The 26,007-nt window shown below is 39.0% G+C and overlaps 1 protein-coding gene across 1 annotated transcript; it reads left to right on the top strand.

Annotated features, from left to right (window-relative positions):
* The first annotated feature begins 204 nt into the window (after positions 1 to 204).
* HTR7 (5-hydroxytryptamine (serotonin) receptor 7, adenylate cyclase-coupled) lies at positions 205 to 26,007 on the top strand. The gene is made up of 2 exons (XM_010564946.1): positions 205 to 711; positions 25,148 to 26,007. Exons 1-2 carry the CDS (start codon positions 272 to 274, stop codon positions 25,896 to 25,898), a joined length of 1,191 nt encoding a protein of 396 aa, XP_010563248.1. The 5' UTR covers positions 205 to 271; the 3' UTR covers positions 25,899 to 26,007.

Below are 26,007 nucleotides of genomic sequence, written 5' to 3' on the forward strand. Positions count from 1 at the left end.
AGGGCGATTTTCCGGTACGACAGCCCCCTCTACGGTAACCTCCGGGTCGCGGTCCTGGAGCAACGGCAGCCACCTCTACGGTAACCTCCGGGCCGCGGTCCTGGAGCAACGGCAGCCACCTCTACGGTAACCTCCGGGTCGCGGTCCTGGAGCAACGGCAGCCACCTCTACGGTAACCTCCGGGTCGCGGTCCTGGAGCAACGGCAGCCACCTCTACGGTAACCTCCGGGCCGCGGTCCTGGAGGACCCGCGGGCGCTGAGCGGCGGCAGGATGATCGCCGGCTCCTGGCCCCCGCGCAGCCTGGCGAAGCTGGGCCCGTCGCCCCCCCCGTCGGCGCTGCCCACGGCGAGCCCCCTCCCCGCCAACGACTCCCAGTGCGGGGAGCAGATCCTCAGCTACGGCAACGTGGAGAAAGTTGTCATCGGGGCCGTCCTCTCCCTCATCACTCTGCTGACCGTCGCCGGCAACTGCCTGGTGGTCATCTCCGTCTGCTTCGTCAAGAAGCTGCGGCAGCCCTCCAACTATCTCATCGTCTCGCTGGCCCTGGCCGACCTCTCGGTGGCCCTGGCCGTCATGCCCTTCGTCAGCGTGACCGACCTCATCGGCGGCGAGTGGATCTTCGGGCGCCTCTTCTGCAACGTCTTCATCGCCATGGACGTCATGTGCTGCACGGCCTCCATCATGACTCTCTGCGTGATAAGTATCGACAGGTGAGACCCCCGGCGCCCCGCCGCCCGCCCTCCCCTCCCCCCCGCCGCTCCCCGCACTCCGGGGGGGGCGGGCGACCGGCACCGCGCCGCTGCCGCCGGCGCGGGGGACCTGCCGCCAGCGGTTCCGCCAGGGCTCCCTTTCGCCTCCTCCGGGTCCCTTGGAAATGAGCTGTAGGCACGCTAAAAGCGCGGAGGGAGGCGAGCGCAAGCCTCGCAGCCTCTCCGGTTCGAAGGAGCCCGCCGGAGCAGTGCGTGCTGCCTGCCGCTGCCCCAGCCCGGGTGCCCGGTGGTGCCCCCGGGTAGCTTCCCGGCTGTCAGAACAAAGCTGGAGCTAGACCGTGTACCTTCGCTGTGGCTCCGGACAAAGAGCGGGGCCTCTGCAGCCGCTTTAAAGTCTGCAACGTATGTCTTTAAACTGCTTTATACAAGAGCTAGATTTGAGCTGATTATTCCGGAGCTGGTGCCGGTGTAACCTCACTGAGTTCAGCCGAGTTTTACCAGATCAGAGAAGGCGCAGGCATTATAGCTTATTAGGGTTTTATCATCATTATTCTAGGACAATCCCAGAACAGCTCCATTTCAACTAACAGAACCGCTTTTGACAAAGAGTGTGTTGTTTGAAGGAAGAAGTGCTTTCAAATATTTGCTTTTTAAAAAAATGTCTTCTGCCCTCTTAAAAACGAAGCTATGCTCGTTGACATTTAGTTCCTTCCAAAAGATACAGGCACTGGAGCAATAAGGAGGTGTATACAGACTGCAGAAGAGGATCTTAGGCATTCATTTCTCATGTTAAGGCCGCACCTGAGATCCCACATTTGCCCACGTCTAAGCTCTCCTCTGCAGAGGAAGGCTAACAGATTCCTGTATTCTGTGCAGGTCCCATTCTAAAGTAAGTTGCAGCCTGTAACTTCCCTCTTCCACAGCCTAAATCCATGCCAATAATTTTAGCATCTAGAGGGGGATTGTTTCCATTACAACTCAATGCAATTAGCAGACATTGAAGAACTTCCTAACTACTCTGTAGAAGTAGTTTATCAAGTCTGATATCCAACAGTAGCCTTGACTGTCTACTTCAGAAAGTTTTTGGAAAGAACTCTGCCTTAGGTTTCTGCAAAGAAACAGTCTTTCAAAAGAGTTTCCCACAATAACTGGAGGTTGTTTCATGCCAAGGAGCATCACAGTTTATATTAATTATTTCAGAACTATAATTTCTGTATAAGAAGCCCCTGCTCCAGTGCTCTTTATTTACTGACTTCTATAATGGCTAGCAGTTATCTGAATGCTGCAAAGCATCTTGTAGCAATGAAATCCACATACAGACTTTAACTGAGTATCAAAGGGTGGGATTATTTTTTCGTTGTTGCTGTTTCTCTTGCCTTGAAATTTGCTGCCTTTTAATTTAATTCCAGTATTGTAAGAAAATATGAATAGGCTTATCTACCTTCCCAGTGTTATTCACTGGTTTTCTATCCTACCTATTTTTAGGATGGGTGATTTTGTTTTTTCACTCTCTCCATATAAAGTATTTCCATTCTTTGATTGTTCTTGATGTCCATCTCTGAGCTCTCCACCTCCATTTCTAATAACCTTTTGAGGACAGGTTAACATAATTAAGCTTTCTTACCCAAGTAAGGATGTGTGACTGATTCACACTGTAGCACTGGAGTAATCTAATTTTACTTTTTTCATCTCTTAACATTTAAGGTGACTGCTATATGCTGAACAGGGGCTTTGTCTGAACTGGTCACAGTGATGATTACATCTCTTTCTCTTGCGGTCTTCTTTCCATTCTCCCTCCACTCCCCTGTCCCCCCAAAATACCAACAAGAGATATGGCTATGTATTTAGAACAGAACATAACCTATTATAAATGAATGATTTTCATTAACAAGTTCTGCTTTAAACCAGAATTATTCTCCTCTTGTCTTTGCATTACTACTTCTATCCCTGAATGTTTATTGAACAGGATCTCTTCATAATTCATTATATTGTTGACTACTCCCTACTTGAAATCAAGATTCTGTGAATCACGATGCTATAACCTCTGTCACCGCAGTCCGTTATATAGTTAAGATAGGTGATATCATAAACAAAAGGAGACAAGCCAGCAATTCATTAGCAAAATGTCTCTACCACTTGGCAATAAAGAATTAAAAAATCTCCATGATTTGTAATCCTATTTAAAAATAAATAATCTTATACTGTTGTAACACTGCTCAGTCAGGCCAAAGATTAGTTTGGGATGTTAACTAATCTTTGAATAGCATATATGTACAAAATATGCAAACTGGGGAGAAATGATGAAAATTAAATGTGAATGATGAAATGTTGCCAGTGTAGCATTGATTGTGATGGTGCTCTTTTACCAGCAGTTGTTCTTACACTTCTGTAGTTAGGAAAGCCTTGAATGATCAGTGAGGGAGATTTATCTCTGAAAATGAGTGCCTCTGGATAAAGTATTGTATGTGGTGCAGGAGCTGCAAATCACAATGTATGTAGTGCGTTAGAGGGTCAGACCATTTTCATGAGGACCATTTTTCCATGGGTTTGATGGAAACGCTTGCATATCTTACATTATCCAGAAGGAGAAGATCTCTGATGATAGAGCCCTTACTAACTCGGTGCAAAGAATACAAATACAAGATGAACCAGGAAATCCAGAAGCAGGGAAGGAGTGAATGAAATTCACCATCCTTCATCTTGGCCACTATCCTCGGTGCCATTTAGATAACTTAAACCTTGTAGAACAATTAAGTGTCCTGAGGTCACACAGGAGACATTTGTTTAGGGAGAAGGGTTAAGACAGAGCAAAAAGGAACATTTTTTGAATAATAATTATGAATTGAACTGCCACCTGGCTCTTTAGGACAGTTTAGGAAGCCTTTGTTGTGATCCAGTAAAGTATCTTCTGAAGAGAAAGATGAGGCTGTCGCAGGCAGTGCAGAGACAACAAATAAGTTGGATATTTTAAATTTTTCTTTGTTAAACCTCTAGGTTCTTCCTGAAGCAGATATGAGAATCAGTTGAAGGTAAATAGCTGAAAGAATGTTATTATTCAATTAATCTTAAAAAAAAAAAAAAAGTTTGCTACAAACTGTTAGGCAAGATTTGTAAGGAGAGATAATATCTTTGGTAAACAAACAAATATAGCTGGTAAAAAAGAGGCTCTGAGGCCCTTCCAAACAGGATAAAATGAATAAATTGAAGAGGCTTTTTGATTTGTTTCCCTCGCATAAATATGTGCTACTCAGCTCATGCCACTGAGAGCCCTGAAATGCCAGCAGCTGGCAGGCCTATTGCACACAGAGATATTTTGCTGTACAGCCCTTAGTAGCGGATACGTTTTCCGGCTGAATTTATCAGTTGGAAAGCTCTGAAAGATGCAGATTAGCATGGAGTCCACAAATGGGCTGGTTTCATGCTATTGAAAAAAAGCCCATCTTTTTTTTCCTAGTCAGACACATCAAGCACTACTCATGCTTTTTCAGTTGCTTCTACTCTAAGTTGTGTAAATGTTAAGACTGCAAAGTAGATGCTAGTATGCTTTTATGGGGATCTCTAACTTTGCACAGGATGCACAAAAAAGAAGCTAGTCTGAAAAGGTCATTGTATTATCCACGAAGAACTAAATTCTTGGAGATCATGAGATAATGACCATAACGATACCAAGATTTAGACTATTATGCTTTTCTTCAGATCATATCTTTCCTTTTATTTCACAACATGAAGACCTCCACAGATCTTTATCAGGGTGATCTGAGATGAGCATGTTATTTTTGAGGTATCCCTATCTTATTTAAGCCTCCACTTTGGAAGAAGACTCTCTGCTTACAGGCAGGTCTGTCAGAACTAAAACAGATGTGATGGAGAGACAAGAGTATTTCTCCTTTTCAAATTTCGTAAGGATTAAACAGGCTAGACAGCTTGATACCTGGACAATCAATACTACCTTCACTATACTCACCATTCATAACATGAGAGGTAGCTCTGGTGAAAGGTAGGAGTTATAGAGACTTTGGCAGGATAATTGTGCCTCGGTGAATAGTAGCCTTCTTTAAGCATTTCTTATTAGTGTGTTTGGTTTTTTTTCTCTTAAGGCTCCACTTTTCCAGTTCTGAATGAAATAAATTATACCACATTTAGATTCCTTTACATTTAAGAGTAAGTGAACATTGGGAGTGAACTATGAGGGACGGATGCAAACCACATCTTAGTGGGTGAATGAACATATAAAGGGAATTAATTGAATTTAAACTGGTGGTGTTTGCATGCTGATTCATCATGTTCTTCTGACCCAAGATAGCTACAGAAATCCTGTTTTGGAGAGTATCCACTGCATAACTGCATAAGTAGCAATTTTTAATTCAATTTAAAAATAGCTCTTTGGCTTAGAAAGTGACGAAGTAACATAACTACTCAGATACAGTTGACGAATTATAACACTTTCCCGACACCCACACAAGTAATGAAACACTTTTTGGGGAACTTTTCCAGTCTGTATCTTAGCCAACAATTTGTGAGTATTCCAGACTTCCATTAAATTGATGAGGATTTAGAATTTGTATGCAAATGATAGCAAAGCGGGCCTTTTTCATGATCCTGAGATTGTATACACAAGGATCAGTTCTCTCTCTCTCGCTGTTTAGTATCTTTTGCCACACTCCAGGTAGGTATGAGTACCTATGCTTCACCTTAGAATATGTCAGTCCCTAAAAGCTCACCCATTTCCAGTGTCCTTGGTGAGTGCCAGGGAACTGAACAGGCCTCAGAGTGCCTCACAGGAAGAACTGGGGACTAAATTTAAATAAAGACTTAAGCACTTTCAGTAGAATCCAGGCATCTAAATTCTGCCTACATCCAAAACTGATAATGTGACCTGAAAACCCTGTCAGGGATTTCCTAAGCCTAATGGCACCTAAGACCCCTGTGTATCTTCCCTTTCAGTATGAAACTCTTCTTCTGCTTTCAGGCCATGGGTGGAATAGGCTGCGGTCTGTTCTGCCAGCCCTGCTCAGTTCCTTCAGAATATACATGTAGAATATACATATAGAGATAGATATGAAAAGATCCAGTATCTAATATATTTTGGATCTAGAATAAATATAGGCACCCACCAGCAGTGCCCCCCATGAGATTTTGTTCATAATATATATTTAAACAGAAATAACTGAGGAATTGGGAAAAACCTAAAAGGAACTATAGAAAAAGTGTGTGATGGAGTTACTGCAATTAAGGTCTATATTGCAGAAGAAAGTTTTGGAATCAGTATGGTAGCTAATTCCTAACCACCACCAGCAGCACAAGAACTATTCTTTCCATTATTCAGCCTGATAAACAACTCTTTCTGAGTCTGTAAATAACTTGTCTAGCTTATGGAAAAAAATCTGTAGATTGATTATTCTATTGCTGTTATATACTGGATGCATTTAAGTAGTGTTACTGAAAGGGAGTCATGAAGTGTGGAGATGCAAGATAATCTAGAGGTGGCAGTGAAAAGTGACTGCAATTGGTAATGTTCCAAGGTATGCATGAATGGGTAGTTCAGTCGGTACCAGGAGATTTGCAATTGCACCGCATTTACATGAAAGCCTTTTTTTGAAATTGGATGTTGCCTTTTCCCCCTGCATTTGAAACTATCTTCTGTTTGCTCCTACCAGGATTTAACACTGGATGAGTTTTCAGAAGTGATTTTGGGGTCTCTAATTCTTGGGGGTTCATCCAGACATTTCAAAGGAGCCTGATAGTCAGAGGTAAGGGAACACTAATTCACATTTTTGCCAAGCAGGGCATTCTGGAGATGTTTTAAAAGTGATTTTTTTCCTGTCAGGGTCACAAAAATAGTTTGATAAGTGAGGTTGGATTTGCTTCAAGATTCACAGGAAAAATACAGTTCTAGAAACACTCCTTTTAGGTTTTGAAGGGAGCTTTCAGAAATATCTCCTAATGTAAATCACAAAAATGCAGATACATATCATACTGGCATGGTGTAGTGTAACCTGTGTACATTGGTATCAAACTATATTTTCCTGGAGTGTTTTTCTTGAACTGAATGAGTATCATAGAATGAAACATCAAAGAATTTGTAGTCATTATACTGTGTTTGAAGCAAGGTTATTATATCACTGGTAGCATGCTCTCACAACCTTCTAGAGGAACAGAAATTAATCAAGGGATGTTCTTTGACTTTTCTAGAATAATTTTCTCTGAAACTTATTGATAAAAATCCCTGTAAATTATGTAGGGAGAATATCTGATTTCTTTAAAAGAAATCCAGTATTATTTTTCATATCCTTGTTGAGTTTGAAACATTTTATCAGAAACATTTGTGGCAACTTTTGGAACATAATATCCCATTTCATCTGCAGTTGATATTGTACATATGGTGCTGTCTTTCATCTACAAACACCTCTTTTTTTTTCCCTCTCAGTATATCACACAAAGATCTGGTCCTTCCTCTGTGGACTAGGAAATCTGAAGAGCGAGCTGGCCATTGTAGGTCTTACATGAACATAAAAGAGCTTGAGAAACAGTTTAGTCTGCCAAAGTGCAGTTGTCATACAGGAAAGACTGGGGAGGAAAATTACAAGTTCTGGTATCTGAATGTACAAAGCACGAGCATCATAAAGCAATGCTCATTGCACTTTTGTCCTAATGGTCACTACTATTTGTAAGGTGAGGATAATTTCTTTCAGCTGGAAAGCTTACAAGTTTTAGTTTTCCATGTTGTACTGGATAGCCAACTATTTCTAAATGATTGACTCATAGTATATCTATTCCTTTGTATACTGAAGATAGAAAAAAAAGACAAAATTTTCTGAACAAACTCTTATGACAAAGGTTAAGTTTTCCTTTCCAAAAGACTCCAGTAATGAAATATGTCATAGGGAAAATCTGTTTCTATTCTGTTTGAACTAACACAACAATATTAAAGAGTGCAGCAGCTTTGCTTTTCTTCTTGTACCTTGCTGTTTACTCAGGAGGCTTTGTATAGAACATCTAGATTATCTGATGTTATGGGTGGTTCTGTACATGCTAGCATGTATACAAAACAGGTAGTGATTCACCTCTAACAGTAAACAAGTTTTTTGGGTAATGTACAGACAAGAATGAAATTTCTAATAGTGCCAGCTGTTCTAATAATATGCAGAACTGAGATGTGCAGGGAAATCAAGTCAGTACTGAGTATATTCTTTCTGTCTTTATCCTGGCCCCTGCTATGAAATTGTAAGCTAGCACAAGAGACCTCTGAGGGGGGTTAACATCATCGTGGACAGCTATTTCACTGCAAAATGGTCATGATTGTTGAAAAAACAACCCAAAACACAAAACCAAGAAGGGACGTTACAAAAATAACTTTTTTTAAAGTAAAGAGAAACCAGGGTGAAGTCTATTCTTAGAGGTACATTGTGTCTTGATGAGAAAGCTGGCAGCAAAGTTTTTTCCTGAGATATATCAAGGAAATGGGTGGTTTTTTGGTACTGTCAAAAACTTGAAACCAAGTGTTTTAGCTTGTGGAAGTGTAAGTTAAAAATATAACCACAAGGAAAGTTAGTTATCCATTTTCGTTTATGGTTTTTTATGTTCCTTTAAGGAGATTGTGGGAAGTGGAGGTAGAGCCACATGAAAGGTAACACTTTTCTGACATTGGGAGCTATTTGTCCTGCAGGGTGTAGCAGGTTGAGGAGCAAGCAGCAGCTTGCCTTGTATTAAGTGGTGGAAAAACTGCTCAGGGACCAAGGGAGACTGGGCAGAGTTTGTCGTATGTCAGACATTCACTGAGTTGGGTAAAATCAGAACTGGAAGCAAAGGCTTGCCTGCAAGGGCACTGTTCTTGTGGGAGAATTGTGTACAAATCTTTTTACTCCTAACTCACCATGTCATGAGTTTTCTGTATTTAAACAGATCAATTTTCTAGTTTTCATTTAAATAAACTTTGATTTTTTTGAGTTGAAAACTCTTCAGTCTTTTGGGGAGAGCTTGTTATTGGAGATCTAGGCAGACACATCATGAGGTGTCCTCCCAGTAACCTGGCGTACAGCTGTGCCATCTTCACTCCCACTGAAGAATACTGATCAGTAACCTTGCTGGCATTGGAATCATCATTTCTCATCAGCTATACAAGTACCTGCAATCAGAAATATGGCATATTGCTGCTGCAAGTTAAATTGAGCCACAGATACAGAGCTTTTTTAAAGTACATTATTTATAAAACTGTTTGCTTTTCATGAGAGATGTGTTAGAGACTAGGGACAATGTATTTCTACATATGGTTTGCAGATTTCCAGAGAGGGACACAAAAGGCAAAAAACCCAAGTCTGTTGTCAGTAGTGTCTGTTACTAGTTAAAGGACTGTTCCCATACTAGAAAATGTAGGGGTTTTTAAATCAAAGTAGAGAATAGTGGCCTAGAAGATTTATTCTGGTAACATGTATTTAGAAATTGGCAATAGGCATAAAAATGAGAAGGTGAAAATGGAAGGCATGAGCACAGATAACGGAAGTATATGCTATTATCTAAACTTATTGTAGAATTTGCAACATAACTATCATCATGAACACAAACCATGAAAACACATTGTGATTGTCATGAAGTATTTCAGATGCACAGCACCATTTGCCAGAATAATTTTCTGTAAGTAGTTTTCCATGTGGGGTGTTAAATTTTGTTTATTTGCTGTAGAAGTTGACATTTAACAAATAGTTGAAATACTAAATCCCTGAACAAAATCAGAGTATGTTCTCTGGCCACAAATTACTTGGAAATATTTATACCCATGACCCAAAACAGCTGCTGACAAGATGCAAAGCTTTCCTTTAATAGTCTAATAAGATGTTTTGATGCTAAAAAAAGCACAGCTTTGGCTCTAAAGACTTAATTTTTGAATTGTTATGTACTGCAGTTTCCCTTTTACTTTAAGAGTCTGCATTCAGAGACCCACTTCTTAGCACAAGCAGTTTTAGCAACAATACCGATTGTAGTCTCTCAAGAGTGTATTGTCCCATATTAAAAAGCTATTTTTGCTAAAAAAGTTTGGTCATTAGCAGAACACAATCTTCATTTTTTTCAAAAATAACTGAAATTAAAATAGCACAGTGGACTGTTTGCCTGTGAATTAAACAACACAAGAAGGAGCTTAACATTTCCAAAGCCTGAAGCTTCTACACTGCTGCCCAAGTGTTGAATTGAAGGCAGCATCTTATCAAATATCCCAAACACCTGCAGTTTGCAGTGAGCTCCCTGAGATCTCCACAGGCTAGCTGTGGTAATTCATCTCACACTGGTGCCAAAGTTCTGCTCCTTAAATTCAAATGCATGTTTGAAATTGTCAGCCTGGCAATGAGGACTGATATTATTGGAAGCTGTAGGCATAGCAATAAACCTTAGGTACTTTAGTCTTTATCCACATAAAGTTGATGCCACCATATCTCAGAAGAACCTTAGAGTTGCCATCTTGCTGCTCAGAAGGAAAGGAAAATAGGAAGGAAAGACATACTTGCTGAGAGATGAGAAGAAGGGCCTCCTTCCGCTGATCCCACTTATTTCACTGCTTTCATGTGTGGTGTAGCACCTGTAAAATGAACAGAGAAGAGAGGTCTGGGAACCTTGATAATATCCAAATCCCGTTACCTTTAAAGACTTTGGAGGAGGAGATGGTTTATCGTCAGCTCTATCCATTTCTGTTTTAGCATAAAGGTGTAACTCTAAATTCTGAGGAACACGAAAAGGCATTGTAAAAGAATTGTGACACCCTGCCCCCCCACCCTAAGCTGGACAAATGGTCATCTGTGGATAACCAGTAGTTGAATCTGGCCTCAAATTTTGTCATTCTGTACAGAAAGCCCAGGGGAAGAGGGCCAGAAACTCCTTTCTTGACAGGAGAAAAGCAAAAGGTTTATTCTGTAGATTGGATGTACTATGTTTTCATGCCTGTGAAGCTGGTGGTAGCAGTTTGTGTTGTGTTGAAATTTGTTCTATATTTTAAAAATATTTAGTGTTGCAGATTTTGCATGATTTTAAGAAGGAGGAAAATTACGAAAGATGCTGCTGAAGGAAAAGAAACTTGTTGTGGGCAGGCCCTTATTCAACAAGACAAAGAGGACACATTATCCTGGCTAATCTTTTTTTTTCAGGTTTCCTGTCTAGCGATCAATAAGCTCACTTGGAGCTGCCTTTGCAAAAGTAGACCTGGTGACATCTGAAATGGGGAGTATGGACTTCTGGATTTGGATTAAATTTTACCAAAGCAGCAAGCTGGAAAAAGCCAGCTACATGGAACCACAGCCTGGCAGGTCTGAGCAAGATCCAGGAGGTTCAAAGTTCATTACAGTAGAGGACTGGCTAGCTGGAAAGAAGTAGTGTCCGTTTGGCCATTACGTTCTTCATTCTCAAACCTGCTGGTAAAAAATGAATAAATATTGACAAATGAACTATTAAATACTGTGGTAGTGAAGGGCTGAACATACAGTTTTATCCACTGCAATTTGGGGTTTGCTGCAGTCATTTTTCATCACTAGATGTTTCTCCCCTTCAATCTTCTCCTTTAGTTAAAGGGCACCTGGGACTGTGTATTTAAGGATTGAGTGATTGCAAAGGGAAGAAATATTTGTGAAGTAATATTAAATTCCTACAAATTTTCTATTTCCAGTTTATAGAGGAGAGCTTGATCTGACCAATTTATTTATTGAAATTAAATTCCAAAATATCACTGACTGAGACATTTTCTGAGGAAAATGACAGCAGGCAGGAGGATTACATGTGAAGGGAGAACTTGGGATCTGGTATATAAGTAAGCTGTAAATACATATGTTAGTTAAAATGAGTGCTAAGGAAATAAATGACATATGGTTAAGAGATGTAGTAGCTACAGTAGACCTCACATTGATTGACATGAAAGATGATGAGACATGATAACCTCATTCTGTACCACATACTGAGCAGACAATATACTGCTAAAATATCAAGAAATGGTAAATAAATATCTGTTCGTATAAGTTACAGGGAAGGAATTGCCTTATTTTCTTCTGATAAGTCCCCGTTCCAGAAGTTTCTGTTGGAAAGGACTGTGAATAGCAGTTTTCTAAAAGGTTTGTGAACTGCAGATACAGAATTTGATCTAACCTCCTGCCTGCCTTCCTTGATACCTTCCCCTCATACTGTGCTCTCTCCAACCCACCACCTCCCCTTCCAAAACAGGTTATGATTTCTTCCTACGATAGGACCTATTCATATTAGGAAGCGAGACATGCTTTTACTACTGTGGAGGACAAGCAGCTCCAGAGTCTGCAGCTTTAAAAAAATACTGGTATTGTAGAGAATCAGAATGGGATGTTCTGTTATAAAAATATTGTATAAAATTGAGATGATTTTGCTAGAATTTTTTTTTTTAAGTAAAGCAATTAGAGTTACTTTCTGGTGATGTCCTCTTCTGATATTTCAGAGGAAACTAGTTTTGTATGTGAAAAGCAGGGTTCAGTGCACCATTGTGGTTCTAACCAGTCAATTCAAGATAAAAAAACTTTTGATTTTTCCTCCATAAAATTCAGAATGAAGGCCAGTTTTAAAGCTTTTCTGAAACACGGCGTGGCTTTTTTCATTGTTCACACAGCACTGCTAGATACTTGTCAGTATGTGACTTGGAGCAGAGGTAGCTTATTCTTCTAGTGCTTTGACTAGAGTCGTACTTAGTCACTCATACTCTGGAAATTTATCACAAACTCCCTACCTCATGTTTTGGGTAGTTTGGTTGTTGTTTTTTTTAATTGACTCAGCTTTACAAAAATTCTTTGCTTTGTTTGCTGCTATTCTCAGGTAAAGCATCACTGATCTAAGTTAGTCAGCCAGAATATATTGGTGTTTGAGGACATAGTGTCCTCTTTCACCTTGGACTTTTTTATGAAACAGAATTATTTAGATGCTTTGGCTGCTTCAGTACCTCAGCTACAGTCCCAAAGTTGCCATTTCTCACTTTTATTCCTTTAGTGGGTTTTCTTTTTGCTTTCAGACCTATTTGCATTAAGCATTCCTTTGTGAGAGGATTACATTAGTGAAAAGTGTATTTTACGCTGAACTACAATGACAATATTTTAAAAATATTTTTCAGGAAAGGAGTGAAATTAAAATCCACGGTGCCCACTTTCTGGGAACAGTAGGTACCTCTAGCTGACATTTCGACAGGTAATATTATAGTAAAACCCAGACTCTATACAGACTCTATACAAGATGCTTTGCACATCCCAAAGTTTTAGAAATAAGACTTCTAATTAAACCTACTTAAGACTTAGATTTTCCTGTGTCTCTAACACAGTTTATTGATATACTGTGGTTTTTTTCCTGCTGAGCTTGGGCAAAAAACCTAAAACTTGAGGTGAACACTTACAATTTTTACATACTTGATCCAGCAGAACATAGCAAAATCTTTGTGTGATTTTTGAGAAATTCAGATCTGCCTTCACGCCAATACAGTTATGGACAAAGCCAAAAACATCCAAGTAGATTAATTCTGTGTTGAGGTTCACCCATAGTGACCATAGAGGTGTTCATTAGGGCTTTTGCAATATTACTATCATGCAGAAGCAAAGAGGAGAATTTGGACCAGGTCCTTCCAGTATTTTTCCTGTCTCTTTAGAGAGAGGAAGAGAAAGAAGGGGGAGGAGGGAAGAGGTATTCTAGAGGGGGTTGTTCCTTATGTGCTTTGTCAGGAGATATTATGTTTAAATTGTTTGTATTCAAGGAAGGAAGAGAGGGGACATAAATATCAGCACATTTAAATAGCTATTCCCTGGAGATACTTTGTTTTAATATAGTGGTATTATCAGTTCAATGGGCTGTGATTTTTCATTTCATTCATCACTTATACTGTGGAAGTTTCTGAAATGCTTCATTTAATTGTACTAAAGACATCAGTCATGATTTTCTAGTTAAAGTTGTAGGAGGCTTTCATTTTGAAACACCATTATAACTTTCAAAATAATTCCTTTTAAGCTGATGTTTAGTGTCAATCCAAGTGTGACTCATGTAGTGAAGCTGGAGAAAATCACCTTAGCCATTTCTACTTTACGGGAGTCTGACGAGGATTTTCTTTTTTAAAAAGACAGTTTTTCATAGCTCTGAAATCAAGCCCCCTCACATTTTAGTTGAAGGTATCTGTTAGCTTACCTCAAGTAACACAAAAACCCCTGGTTATGCAACTGAAGCACCAACCTTGGCTTGTGATGACCCAATGATCAGGGTCTATAGGCTTATTTTGTTGTTCTGGGCAGGCCACTTAAGCTGCTTCTAAAGTGACAGCCTGGCATGGTCAGGGCAAACCCTGATACTCAGGTTCCCTGATCACCCAGAGCAGAGCTCTCTGCAGCTCCCTGTGTTTAGGCTTTCTCCTGCAAAAAGCAAGGGGCACAGGAGGCCTGGCTCTTATGCCAGTATGGTGCCAGGGAACAGCCAGAGCGCTCGGCTGGGCGCAGGGACTTGGGAGTGCTGCGTTTTTGTATTGTTGAACTGGACATCCCTGTACTGTTTTGGCAACCTCCTCCTCCTGAGAACCATCTAAAGGCCTGGTGTCCCGTCCCCAATCTGAGTCTCCACCGCTTGTCCTGAGAAACTCTCCAGGCTGCCTCAGGTGCACCCACCTAGGCACCCTCCCACGTGCAGGCATGTCTACAGGCACTCAGTACCCTTTCTGAAGGTCCCTCCTAGACTTTGCTCTGGTTTCAACTTGTTTGTAGCACATACATCCTGGGATCCACCTCGCTGCCAGATGCAAAGGAGTCATCTGGGGGTGTGTGTGTATGTGCCCGCACACACATGGAAGAAGAGAATGGCAGACTGATATATTGGCCAAAATATAGACACAGATCCTGTGGGCTATCAGCCTGCCTCATTGCTCACCTAAGGGATATTTGTGCTGCTGTCTGGCAGAGTACAGAACTGAGAGAAAACACATTGCAATTTTTATTACAGCCTACTTTTGTGCTTGCACAGAACAGGACAGTTCCAAGACTGAGGCATGTCTGGTGGTTGTCTCCTGGCACATCTCCTCTGGCCTGGCTGAAACCAGCAGGCTGGCCTGGAATCATGAGAGCTCATCTTTGCCACAGGGCATGACCAGTCAGGATATGGGAGGTTGAACGATCTGAGCTCAGTTAATAAGTTGCGAGTTTGAGAACTAAAACCCTTTCTGAAGGCAGTAAGGGGGAAAAAATAATAGGTAAGAAGTACTGCAGACTCTGACAAAACTCTGAAATCTTCATTGGCTTTGGCAGCACCCCTGGGCATGAGGGAGGTAAGATGGGGGGAACCCGAAGAGGAAAATGAGGACTTTCCAGTTCCTAATCTGCAAAATGTATTATTTTCCGTTGCTCTGTTTTCTTTTGCTCAGGAACTGCCTCTGTTTAACAGAGTAGGGATTTCATCTCAGCTGATGCTTCAAGAAACCACATCTTTTCTTAAAGTTACTCTCCCCCACAGGAAAGGCAAAGCAGCAAATAAACCTTTTACTATCAGCAAATATCAACTGTATGGAGTGCTTCTGCCTATCAGCTGGGCAACTTGGGTTATCCTTATGACATCCAGCTCTCATGCTTTTCTCTACTGGTTAGCCCATAGGATCAAATTAAGTTCAGGGAGTTGAACCTTATCTTCAGTTGCATAGGTGGCTCAGGCCAACGAGCAAATGAATCATCTAAGGCTTTAGATCTTCTAAACATGTAGGCATTCAGCAAAAGATTATGGTTAATGCCTGTCTTCTGACAGACTGTAATTGCCAGAAGGACAGTGAGGTTTATTGTACAGGAGATAGAAATGCTTGGGAGTAAGCATCAGAACATGAGATTAACTCCTCAGGAACTAAGGCCATCGTAAAGATGACTTCTAGTGTTAAAGCATTCCTTCCCAATTTCTTTGTTATAAAGAAGAAAGAATAGAGCTATGTAATTTCTCCTCCAGTGCCTTACCAGCACCCAGTGGTCCATTCCTTCATCCAATCCATTCACTGTTTCAGATTATCTAGACTGATAAAAGGAGGAAAAACGTAAGTATCTCCCAGTACATCTCTTTTTCTCTTGAGTCCCATGTAACACCATTAAGCAATATTTCAAGTCAAGCCTTATTCCTCCTCAGTAGCTTTTGGACTATATGCATCCATGCTCAGGGTCTCCTCTGCTGCTCCTCAGGCTCACTGCCAGCGCCACCTCCCTCCAGTCATGGCAAATCATTTACTTGTCACCCTCAGATTAATTTTTCCTTTTCAGATTCAACCAGTTTTCTTCTATCATACATGAGATAAAACCTCTTTCCTAGCTTTCTTCCAACCTGAACTTTTTTACTGCACACCCAAACTCAAAAAAACATTGCAACACAACCAGACAGAAATAAATGAGAATGTGACTTCTCTTTAATTCTTTTCTAGAACAAAGCTTTTCCTGTCTTAGTCTTCTCAGATAGTATCAGAAGGCTAAAATATCTTCTTTACTTCCTCAAAAAGGGGCCAGGCATCTTGTAATAACTTAATAAAATGAGATACTGCATCGTACACATAAAGATGAAAAAAAAGTCACATCAGTGACAGACATTAGTCTACATGTAATTAGATACTAGACAGGTACAACAGGTGATATGATGCAAATGCACTGCATTTGTTTCTATGAGTCTAAAATATTTTGGAATAATAAAAAGGCACTCAATGTGGAATAAACTGAAATGTGAATTTTAAACAAGATAGTGTTTTCTGATATAAATCACCTTACTGAATATAGCAACCAACAGCCATTTTTGAAGATGTTTTGCTTTTCCTTTTTCTCTTTAATTGATAAAATGACTTAACAACTAGTGTAAATTATACCATTGAGTATGAAGCTGTAACAGTGTACAACGGCCTGGCCTTCTGTACTTGTGAAGCAGTTGTGTATATACTATGATGAATACCATAAAGAATTTTTCAGTGAAGTAAGACATTGCTTAAAAAGCCTGAGAAGCCCTTCTCTAGGGAATATTCCTGAAATGTTAGTAATATGTATTGTGAATTGTACTTTATCCTATATTTTGATTAATATAATTTTTTACTTTTGAAAAGAAAGAAAAATTTAGGAAGAGCCTTTTGACTCTCTTCTCACTTCTTCTTCCACAAAAAAATTAGATCCATGTTAAATAAAGGGAATTTGCAAATCTATGGAGGGGTGAAAGGGCAGAAGTGGGTAGTGTGTCCCCTGACACAGTTACATATTTTCTTTTAGAAAAGCATGAAATTATTTTTTATTTTCCCTCAGCCTTGCACATTGTTGAACAGTGTAAAGACAAATGGATTCTTCCTATGTGTGACTTGCCCAGATTTAGAGAGCTTTTGAAGTGTTACAGATTATCTATCAAGAAGTGGGGTGAGAAGCACTTTCGAGCTCTGTATATAATTGATCTTATTGCACTCAGTAAGCAAACTACACTTATATACAGGAAACCAGAGATGATGAAACCCACAAAGATGGAGTTCAGACATTTTGAAAAAATTTAAAAATAGGAAGTCTTGCATTACAGTGTGCAACTTAATTCTAAATATTTTGTTGCCAAAACCTTTTCAGTTTTCAAATGCATTTAGATTCTAGGAGACTGGTGAAGGATGGAACGGGCTGAAATCCATTTCCCTTCTTATGTGTCCTACCTTTATGTCACTGGTGAAGATAGAAGAAAGGAAAATATACAGGTACTGTTTTCTTCAAAGGCAGTTAATGAGAGTGTTTAGTCTATAATATAAAAAATTTATTTGGGTAATTACAAAATATTGCCTAGGAAATACATTATTATCTACCATTCAGGCAGTGTTGCAAGATAAACATCAGCAACTGCATGTTTCTTCCAAAAAACATATTATTTGCAGTGGAATACTAAAGGCTACCAAACTGTTTTGTCAGGAAGCTAAGAACAAGGCGGTGACCAGTGACAACTAATTTGACAGTCATGCAGGGGTAAAATGAAAGACAAAGGATGAGGACAGGTAAAAGAAATTTGCCAAGGTCTGAAAGGAAAGAGGACTATGGTTTCAGAAATTATGACTAACGTAATAGAAGTTGAATGGAAAGACATTGCACGCCTCTTTCTGGCAATACAGTTGTTATATATTTCTTAGAATGAGAGCAGAATACATCCCCCCATCTATGGGATGGATGTCTTAGATCAGTAGGCAAAAAACAAGAGAGAAAAATACAGAGCTAAGAGAGAAATAGAAATAAGGCAGGGCAAGAGAGTGAAGTAAAAATAGAATGAGTTAAATACAAGAATGAAAAATGAGCTAAAATAAATAAGAAAGATATGAAGCTGTAGAGTTATGCAATATGAGAGGAAGAATGTCCATGCAACTACAGAGAAATAGAAAGAAATGTAAGAGAGGAGAGCATAATCTTCTACTATGCAAATTACATTCCTTTAGAATGAACAGATATTTAATTTTGATTGACTTAATCCTCCCCCACTGCCAGAAAAGCCTACACTTCTTGAGTTCCATCAAAAATAAACCCCTACAATGATTTCTGAGAAAAAGAAAAATCAAATCAGAACATTTACTATGTACAACAGAAGTATAGTAGTGTGTTCAATATGTATCCACTGTAACAGTGGGAATGAATGTCTTCCTCTTGTAAAGAGAATTTAAGGAATTACATTTAATTGAGAGCAAGAAGGGGGATAATGGAAAGTGTTAACCTTGCTGAAAGCAAAACAAATATTTCATTCTTATTCTTCCAAGTATCAAAATTAAAGTATCACTGTTTCAATAATAAGAATAATATTGAAATTGTATGAAACATGAAACATAAGCATCTAAAACAATAGATACCAAAACACACTTTTAAGATCTTTCACATTACCGCATTCACCATCAACTGAGAAGGATGAAGCTTTAACCATTTCTAGCAAATGTAATTAAGATGTGGAAGCTGGCCACTGTGTTAAGACTTTTTATAAACTATATACTAATTCACTACATAGAAAAGATACAAAGTTTAACTAGATGGAGCACAGAACTAGTTGAACAAAGTCTTTTCTCCACTGAGTAATAATTTGATTTTGTTAGTTCTGCTGCCTCACTCTAACATTGCACAATATTTAATGTTTAGGTTTTAAAGTGGTCTAATTCATATTCTGAAAGCTGTCATATATGCAATGAAATCAGTAACTTTGTTCACTTCTGGGAAGGAGAAAAGTATTTTACTACCTCTGAAATATCCTCCTCTTCCCAGACAATAAACTGGCAGTTATCATGATGTGATTATGAGGCCAGTCTGTAATGCAGAAAGGCGGGTATCAATACTGTCATACAATAATTAACAAGGTAACTCTTCACATTATAACACCATAGTTGTGCACTATAATGCTCATGTCTCAGCACTTCATTTTTTTATGTTTCTATCCCTTTCCTTCCATCTCAGTTACTGAAATATGCGATGGGAATAGTATTTCCCTGACCAGTTTGTATACCTTACTCTATTTAACAGCAGGTCTGTGGGACAGAGCATCTCTCGCTTAGTGTAAACACAGTATCTTTGAAAGGAAGAGAACAATTTCTGTTAAGCGGTTTGACATAGCCATAACAGAAATAATACATTTGATCACTGTTTCAATATGCTACATTTACATTTAATTTGCTGTTTAACGCATCAAAGTATAAGAAAAAAAAATCTAGATTGATCACTATACTAGGGAGAATGTTTCTGAGCGCTGGATAGCTTTTAGGAATGGCATCATGCTCCTATTCTTGTGAAGCACCTCTTAATGTTGCACTGAATTAAACAGAAGAATTATGAAAGATCATGAGAGAATCACAGCCACTGAAGGAAGATGAGTAGATTAGCATCATTCTTCAGAATAAGTTATTGCAGGTGAATCATTAGACAGGATTCTATAGCCGTGGGTTGGCAAAGAAACTAATACAAGGAGATATGTATCAAAGCTGGAAAGCTGCTGTAGAAAAAAGAGCACAAAAGCAAAGAAGTAAGCATTTTTGTGTCTTTGAAATAAAACAGTTTTATGACACTCTTAAAATACAATAATAGGAAGAACTGAAAGAACCTCAGGTTAAGCACAACTCCTAGCCAAATTGTAAGTGGTAACAGAACAATATGTTGAGAATCCTGGTAGAAATAGCTATACTTCACATCTATATAATTTCCAGTGTAATGTTTCTAGTTCTATTCCCTAGTAATCCAATCTTCTTCATAAAAGCAAAGTCAGACAGTGAAAGATGCTAATCTGATTTTGGAATAATAGTCTGTTAGATCAGGTCAGTGAATTCTGAGAAAGAAATGCGGACTAATTAGAATGGAATTCTATCTGCCTAAATTTGTTATTGGGTTGAGCAGGAGGCTTCAAAACAGTTTTAATGCTTTTAGCTGTTAGGTTTTCTATTACTCTGTGACTTTGCTCACAGTGAGAAGCAAGTCCTTTTACTTTTTTTCTTTTATCTTTTAGCCATATAACAGAGGTAATAAAGAAAGATTTTGGACACAGGATCCCAAATTGGACCTTGCTATTACTATTTTCTTTCTGTTGTTGAAGTTGATGTAGCTGTTAAGTCTCAGTTTGCTTTCTGGATATTTCAAAAGGTGTGAGGACTAGACCCATCTCAAAGTTTCCAATGTAGCTATGAACAATTCACCATTTTTACAGCTTAAGAATTACAGCTTTGTTTAGCTTCCTCAGGAAAAAAACCAGAAAGAAAAGGAAACGAACTTTTCTGCTACTGAAAAAAAAAGTCAGGTTCACACCACAAAAAAAAAGTCATGTCTGGTTAACCTGAAATACTACCATGCCTGGTACTGCTGATATTTTTTTTCTTGGGAGAAAAACTGTTATCTTCTTCTACATTTATAGAATTACTAATCAATTCAGCTACAAATGGAGAGTTATTCATGTGAAGGTGATGAGAACGATCTTCCTGAAAAGTTCTTCTAGTAGATGCTAAGTAGATGGCTGTGTGAACTCGCTTCACGGTAGTGCAGATAAAGAAAACTACTCTTCACAGCTTCCTAGATTAGAGTATGAAAGAAATATATTTACAAGAAAAGAAACCATATCAAACCTTTCATATTTTTAAATATAGTAAAATCTAGTGGGATACAGTGGCAGTCCAGTTTCCAGTTTGATAATCACTGTGCAAGCAGTAACATATGACAGCTATCACAACAAGAAAATAGCTAAGACAAACATGAATGGGAAGAGGGAATACAAAGAGTCACAGAGAGATAAAATGATGTGCCAGAAACAGACACCAGGGTCTGTGGATGCCTGTTTTTCCTCTGCCATATACCATTCTACTTTCCATATGCATTACATCTCAACACTTGCTGTAACATTTAATATATTGAGCACACTGTAATAAGAAATGCCTGTGATCTACAGTTCAAGTGACAAAGGAGACTTTTTTTAGCCCTATAGAATAAAAACTATTCTCTGTGGTCATTGTAATGTATCAGTATCAAAAAAGCCAGAATGAAAAAAACCACAAACTGAATGATCCCAGGAGCAGTCCTATATAGTTATAATGGTTTTACATTAAATTGTCTGTAACAGTTGCCTTTCATTAAATGGTAACAATTTAGAGGTACTGGGAAAAAATACTGGATCACAGGGAGCCAGATTTTTATTAAGCAAAAGGAAAGAAAGGACTTACTCATTTACCTTTTCCATTGTTGGTGGTCATTGGGTGAAAGTAGCAAATGGCAATTGTGTATGATAGCTGACGACGGCACCCCAAGAAGGAGCAAGCTCTTTACCCCCCACCCACGTTTGAACAGAGCTCCAGAAATCGGTCAGCAAAGGATAATTTTTCCTCCCTGGAGCTGAGCACCCTGCGCGCGCCTCACACCTGAATGGGACTGTGGCATAGGATTCAATTTCTGGTCCTCCCACGTGGAAGAGGAGACACTGAAGAAATTGTAAGAAACCAACCCGGAATGGGGACATGCTTGCATGTTTACACACATCCATTTTAAAAGAAATTTACTTCATCCCTTGCCATTTGCCTAGTTTTTGGTCTCTGTTGTCTGCTCTCATTTTGAGTTCTTCAAGCAAGGGCCTGTTTTCCAGATTTCAGTGAAGTAGCATAAAAAAAGTTCCCATCATCTTTTTTGTTGTTGTTGTTGTATAGATACTAGTGCCAGGTTCTCCCTTCTCATTTTTCTCCACTCACCCAGCAGTCTTTCCTCTTGGAATGGCAGCAGGACCACGACTGGAGTTTGCGTCATGCTTCTCATAGCATTGCCTGACCGTCGTTTGCTCCTGCACTTTGATGTTCCACATACAGCATCAGGCAACACTGAATAAGAAATGCCATGAACAGTTTATAAGAAATAAGGGCTGTGCATCTGCAGTACTGTGCTTTTGGGGAGTAACCTAAATATAGTCCTCACTGTGCTGGGTGTAATATGGATAGATGCCCTGTCTGGCAGAAGTATGTAGTCAAGAAACTCAGAGAAGGAAGAATAGGAAATAGCATTGCCCTCCTTTTATAAGTGAGAACTGGGGCACAGTTTCTTCCCCACCAAGGTCAAAATGAACATCTGTGGCACGGAAAGGAAACAAATCACAGAATAACAAGTCTGAGACACTTCTTTCTTGTGGGGGATAGCTGAGAGACATGAAGTGGGTTTTTTAGGGAATTTGACTTCATTCTTTCCCAGCAGTTAGGCCTCAAGGTGTTATGTATTTTTGAATGACATGTGAAGTTCAGCTGATTTACCTTTAGGTTTTGGTTTTTTTTTTTTTTAAGATAGTAATTAAAGGTTAAGCATTACAAAGCATATTTTTGAAATGAACTTGACACAGTACTTTTGAAGTTCATGAATCTATTAAGTCTTGGACACTCTCTAGTGTATTAGACAACAGTAGTGATTTACATTATTTTGAAGTTGTAAGTAAGTTTTCAAGGGTAATGGATTTCATATATAGAGATAAAAAGATAATGTTCCTTCATTTATACCTACTGACTTCTTTTCCCTATCATACTACTTTTAGCAAAATGGATAAGGCAGAAAAGATGCTGGTGTATTTTTATGTTAATTAATGTATTTTAATTTCAAATAGCATTTTTGAAGCTCAGATAACTTCCAAAAAAGTGGTGCCAGGGCAAAACTAATGAATTTTAATTCTTTTCAGTATACTTCTGCTTTCATGAATTCTTTTTGTAATATTCTGATGCATGAGAACACATCAGAATAGGCATTCAGAGCATGCAACCAACAGATCTGATTTTTACAGAAATCCCATTTAACTTTTTTAGCTACATAATAAAGCTCATCTCATAAGTGTGTTATTTTTAATGACCAATTGGGTCGTAGCTAGAAGAATACAAACTTCAGGAAGGTGGACCAACTTTTAAAAGATTTTTTTAAAACAACAAGTCATCTTTCTGCACAAAGGATGTGTTTAACTGTTTTGTCGCTAAATCATGCTATTCAGACAAATTTTAAGGGTGTGCCACTCTTGTCCCAGAAGGGCTGCAGGTAATAACTTACCTTTGCTGCAGTTATGTTACTTAAAGCAGTACGATGTATCCCTTAGGTAGTTAAACTCTTGAAACTTCACTGCATTAACCCTGCTCTTCTACACCATGGAGTGCCTCCGAAATCTCTCAGCTCCTTGGGAGTGCAGTTTCAGCCATGATGCTGTAAAGCAGAAATCTCCGTGGACTCTACAGTACGCCCACGGTCGCTGGAGCTGGTCTGGTGACTATAATTTAATGGTGAGAGGCACAAGAAACAGCCTTTTTTTAATAGCATGGTCCATGTATTGCACTGCTCTAATCCCAGACAATTTTAATAACAGTTCTTAGCTCATGGCCCCACCAGGCACAGCTTCACTGGCAAGATACTGGCCTGCTGTAATTCACTTCTGCATGCTGTAGAGAATAGGGCACAATAAACCAGTTCTGTCCTTTGTGTAACACTTGCCATAGCAGTAATATAAAATCAATGACATTGTTGAGAGGGGTTGTTGCTGCTCATCAGAACAGATCATGAAATGATGCTTCTTTTTACTTCCAGAACTGTAGCATACCTGGGTGCTTGTATAAAGCAGCAGCACTGGCCATAATTTACTGCATTGCAGTAAAATCAACAATGCAGCATTCTGCAGAGCCAGGGAAATACTCATATTTGATTTGCTAGGTGAATAGAAAAAGAAAAAATGCTCCCCCAAAATATTTTTAATCATGTTATTATATTTCTTGCTTGTAACCCTCCAAAACCTTCACTGTGTAACTAAACACTGGTACCTCTTTAAACCATAATGTTTTTCTGAAACCTCATTTGAAACCATTTCTTATATGAGTAACAAAGTGAATCACACTGATTTTTCTCAAAATTCTTTCTTTTGGCGGGAGGAAAAAAGAACAATTTGAGAAGTTAACAGTGACTTATAGGTAAGTTCCAGTTGAGCAGAAACCAAATTTCAAAGTGAAAATGTTAGATGTAAAAAAAAAAGCATCTAATTCCTTCTAAGAGAAACTTCCCATAGCTAGAGAGGAAATAAATTTTCTGTAACTGAGAGTAAACACAAACCTAGGATATTGCTGTCCAGCTATATAGGGCCACAGTGATATTTTTTTTAATTAGAAAAAAAAAATCATTTAGGCTATGACAACGTGGGAAGTGTAGAAGTTGTCAACAGATTTTTTTTTTAATTTTTTTTTTAATGAAAGCTTAACACGTTATAAACACGTTTCTTGTCTGTTTAAAATTTACCACCCTAAACTTAGCTTCTGGTAAAACTATGTTTTTCGCCCCCTGGGCTTCTTGAACTGACACTGTGATAGATTGTTATTTTCTTCAGTAAAAGTTAGGGCATTGAATAAATATAATTTCTTTCTAATTAAATAATGATGAAAAGAATTATTGTAGTATTGAAATAATCTACTCTTGGCATAAGTTTGCAGTTTGTTTTTCCCATCCAAAACATGAAGGTAAGAAAGACAACTCATCATCTCAGTTTAGTGGCAGGGATCTTCATAACTGCTGAACATAGAAGAAGAACGAATACATGCTTGTTTTAACTTAACCATGCACTCAATAGAAAAAGTGGTAGGCTTTGTGGAGTAAGCATTCATCTACACTCCAAGATTTCATAAGTTAGACAAATAAAATTTAGGCTTCAGAATTTCCTTAAAAGCCAAAAAATGAGTTATCTTCATGAAGATTGTACAAATTCATTAAAATCACACTCTGTGATGGCTAATGGGAGATTTCCTTCTAGAATAAAAGAACTTTTATACAGAATATCAGCACTATAAATTTTAATGTGAAAGACACATGAATTTACAAGTTTGAAATAAATGCAAAGAGAGGATTGAAAAACGTAAAATAGAAACCTTAGCCAAAGATGTTTTCCTTTAGGGCAGACTACATGAAATAACTTTTATCAGTTAACCACTGCACTATATAGTAACTCTACATTATCATTCTAGGTACCTGGGAATAACGAGACCTCTTACGTACCCTGTAAGGCAGAATGGGAAGTGTATGGCCAAAATGATCCTGTGTGTATGGCTCTTATCTGCCTCTATCACTATACCACCGCTCTTCGGTTGGGCCCAAAATGTAAATGATGAAAAAGTTTGTTTGATCAGTCAGGACTTCGGCTACACTATTTACTCCACAGCAGTTGCATTTTATATTCCAATGTCAGTGATGCTTTTCATGTACTATCAGATTTACAAAGCTGCCAGGAGGAGCGCCGCTAAACACAAGTTTGCTGGTTTTCCCCGGCTGGAAGAAATGGAAGGGATTTCTATGAACGGAATTGTAAAACTGCACAAGGAATCTGAAGAATGTACTAATTTTTCGCGGCTCCTAAAGCATGACAAGAAAAACATTTCCATCTTTAAAAGAGAACAGAAAGCTGCCACTACGCTTGGGATTATTGTTGGGGCTTTCACTGTCTGCTGGCTGCCCTTCTTCCTCCTCTCAACTGCCAGGCCCTTCATCTGTGGTACAGCATGCAGCTGTATCCCACTGTGGGTTGAGAGAACATTTCTATGGTTGGGTTATGCAAACTCTCTCATTAACCCTTTTATATATGCCTTCTTCAATCGGGACCTGAGGACAACTTATCGCAACCTCCTGCAATGCAGATATAGGAACATCAACCGGAAACTATCAGCTGCAGGGATGCACGAGGCTCTGAAGCTTGCAGAAAAGCCGGAATTTGTTCTGTAAGGTCACTCATCCTATACTATGATAATTTATTGTTTTATCACGTTAGTTTTTTCCCCACAGATTTGAAAGAAGAGTTATGGGATGAACCAGGCTTCTTGAGCACTGTTAA

The sequence above is a fragment of the Haliaeetus leucocephalus genome, unplaced genomic scaffold (assembly GCF_000737465.1).
Source record: "Haliaeetus leucocephalus isolate CR32 unplaced genomic scaffold, Haliaeetus_leucocephalus-4.0 Scaffold184, whole genome shotgun sequence".
NCBI lineage: Eukaryota > Metazoa > Chordata > Aves > Accipitriformes > Accipitridae > Haliaeetus > Haliaeetus leucocephalus.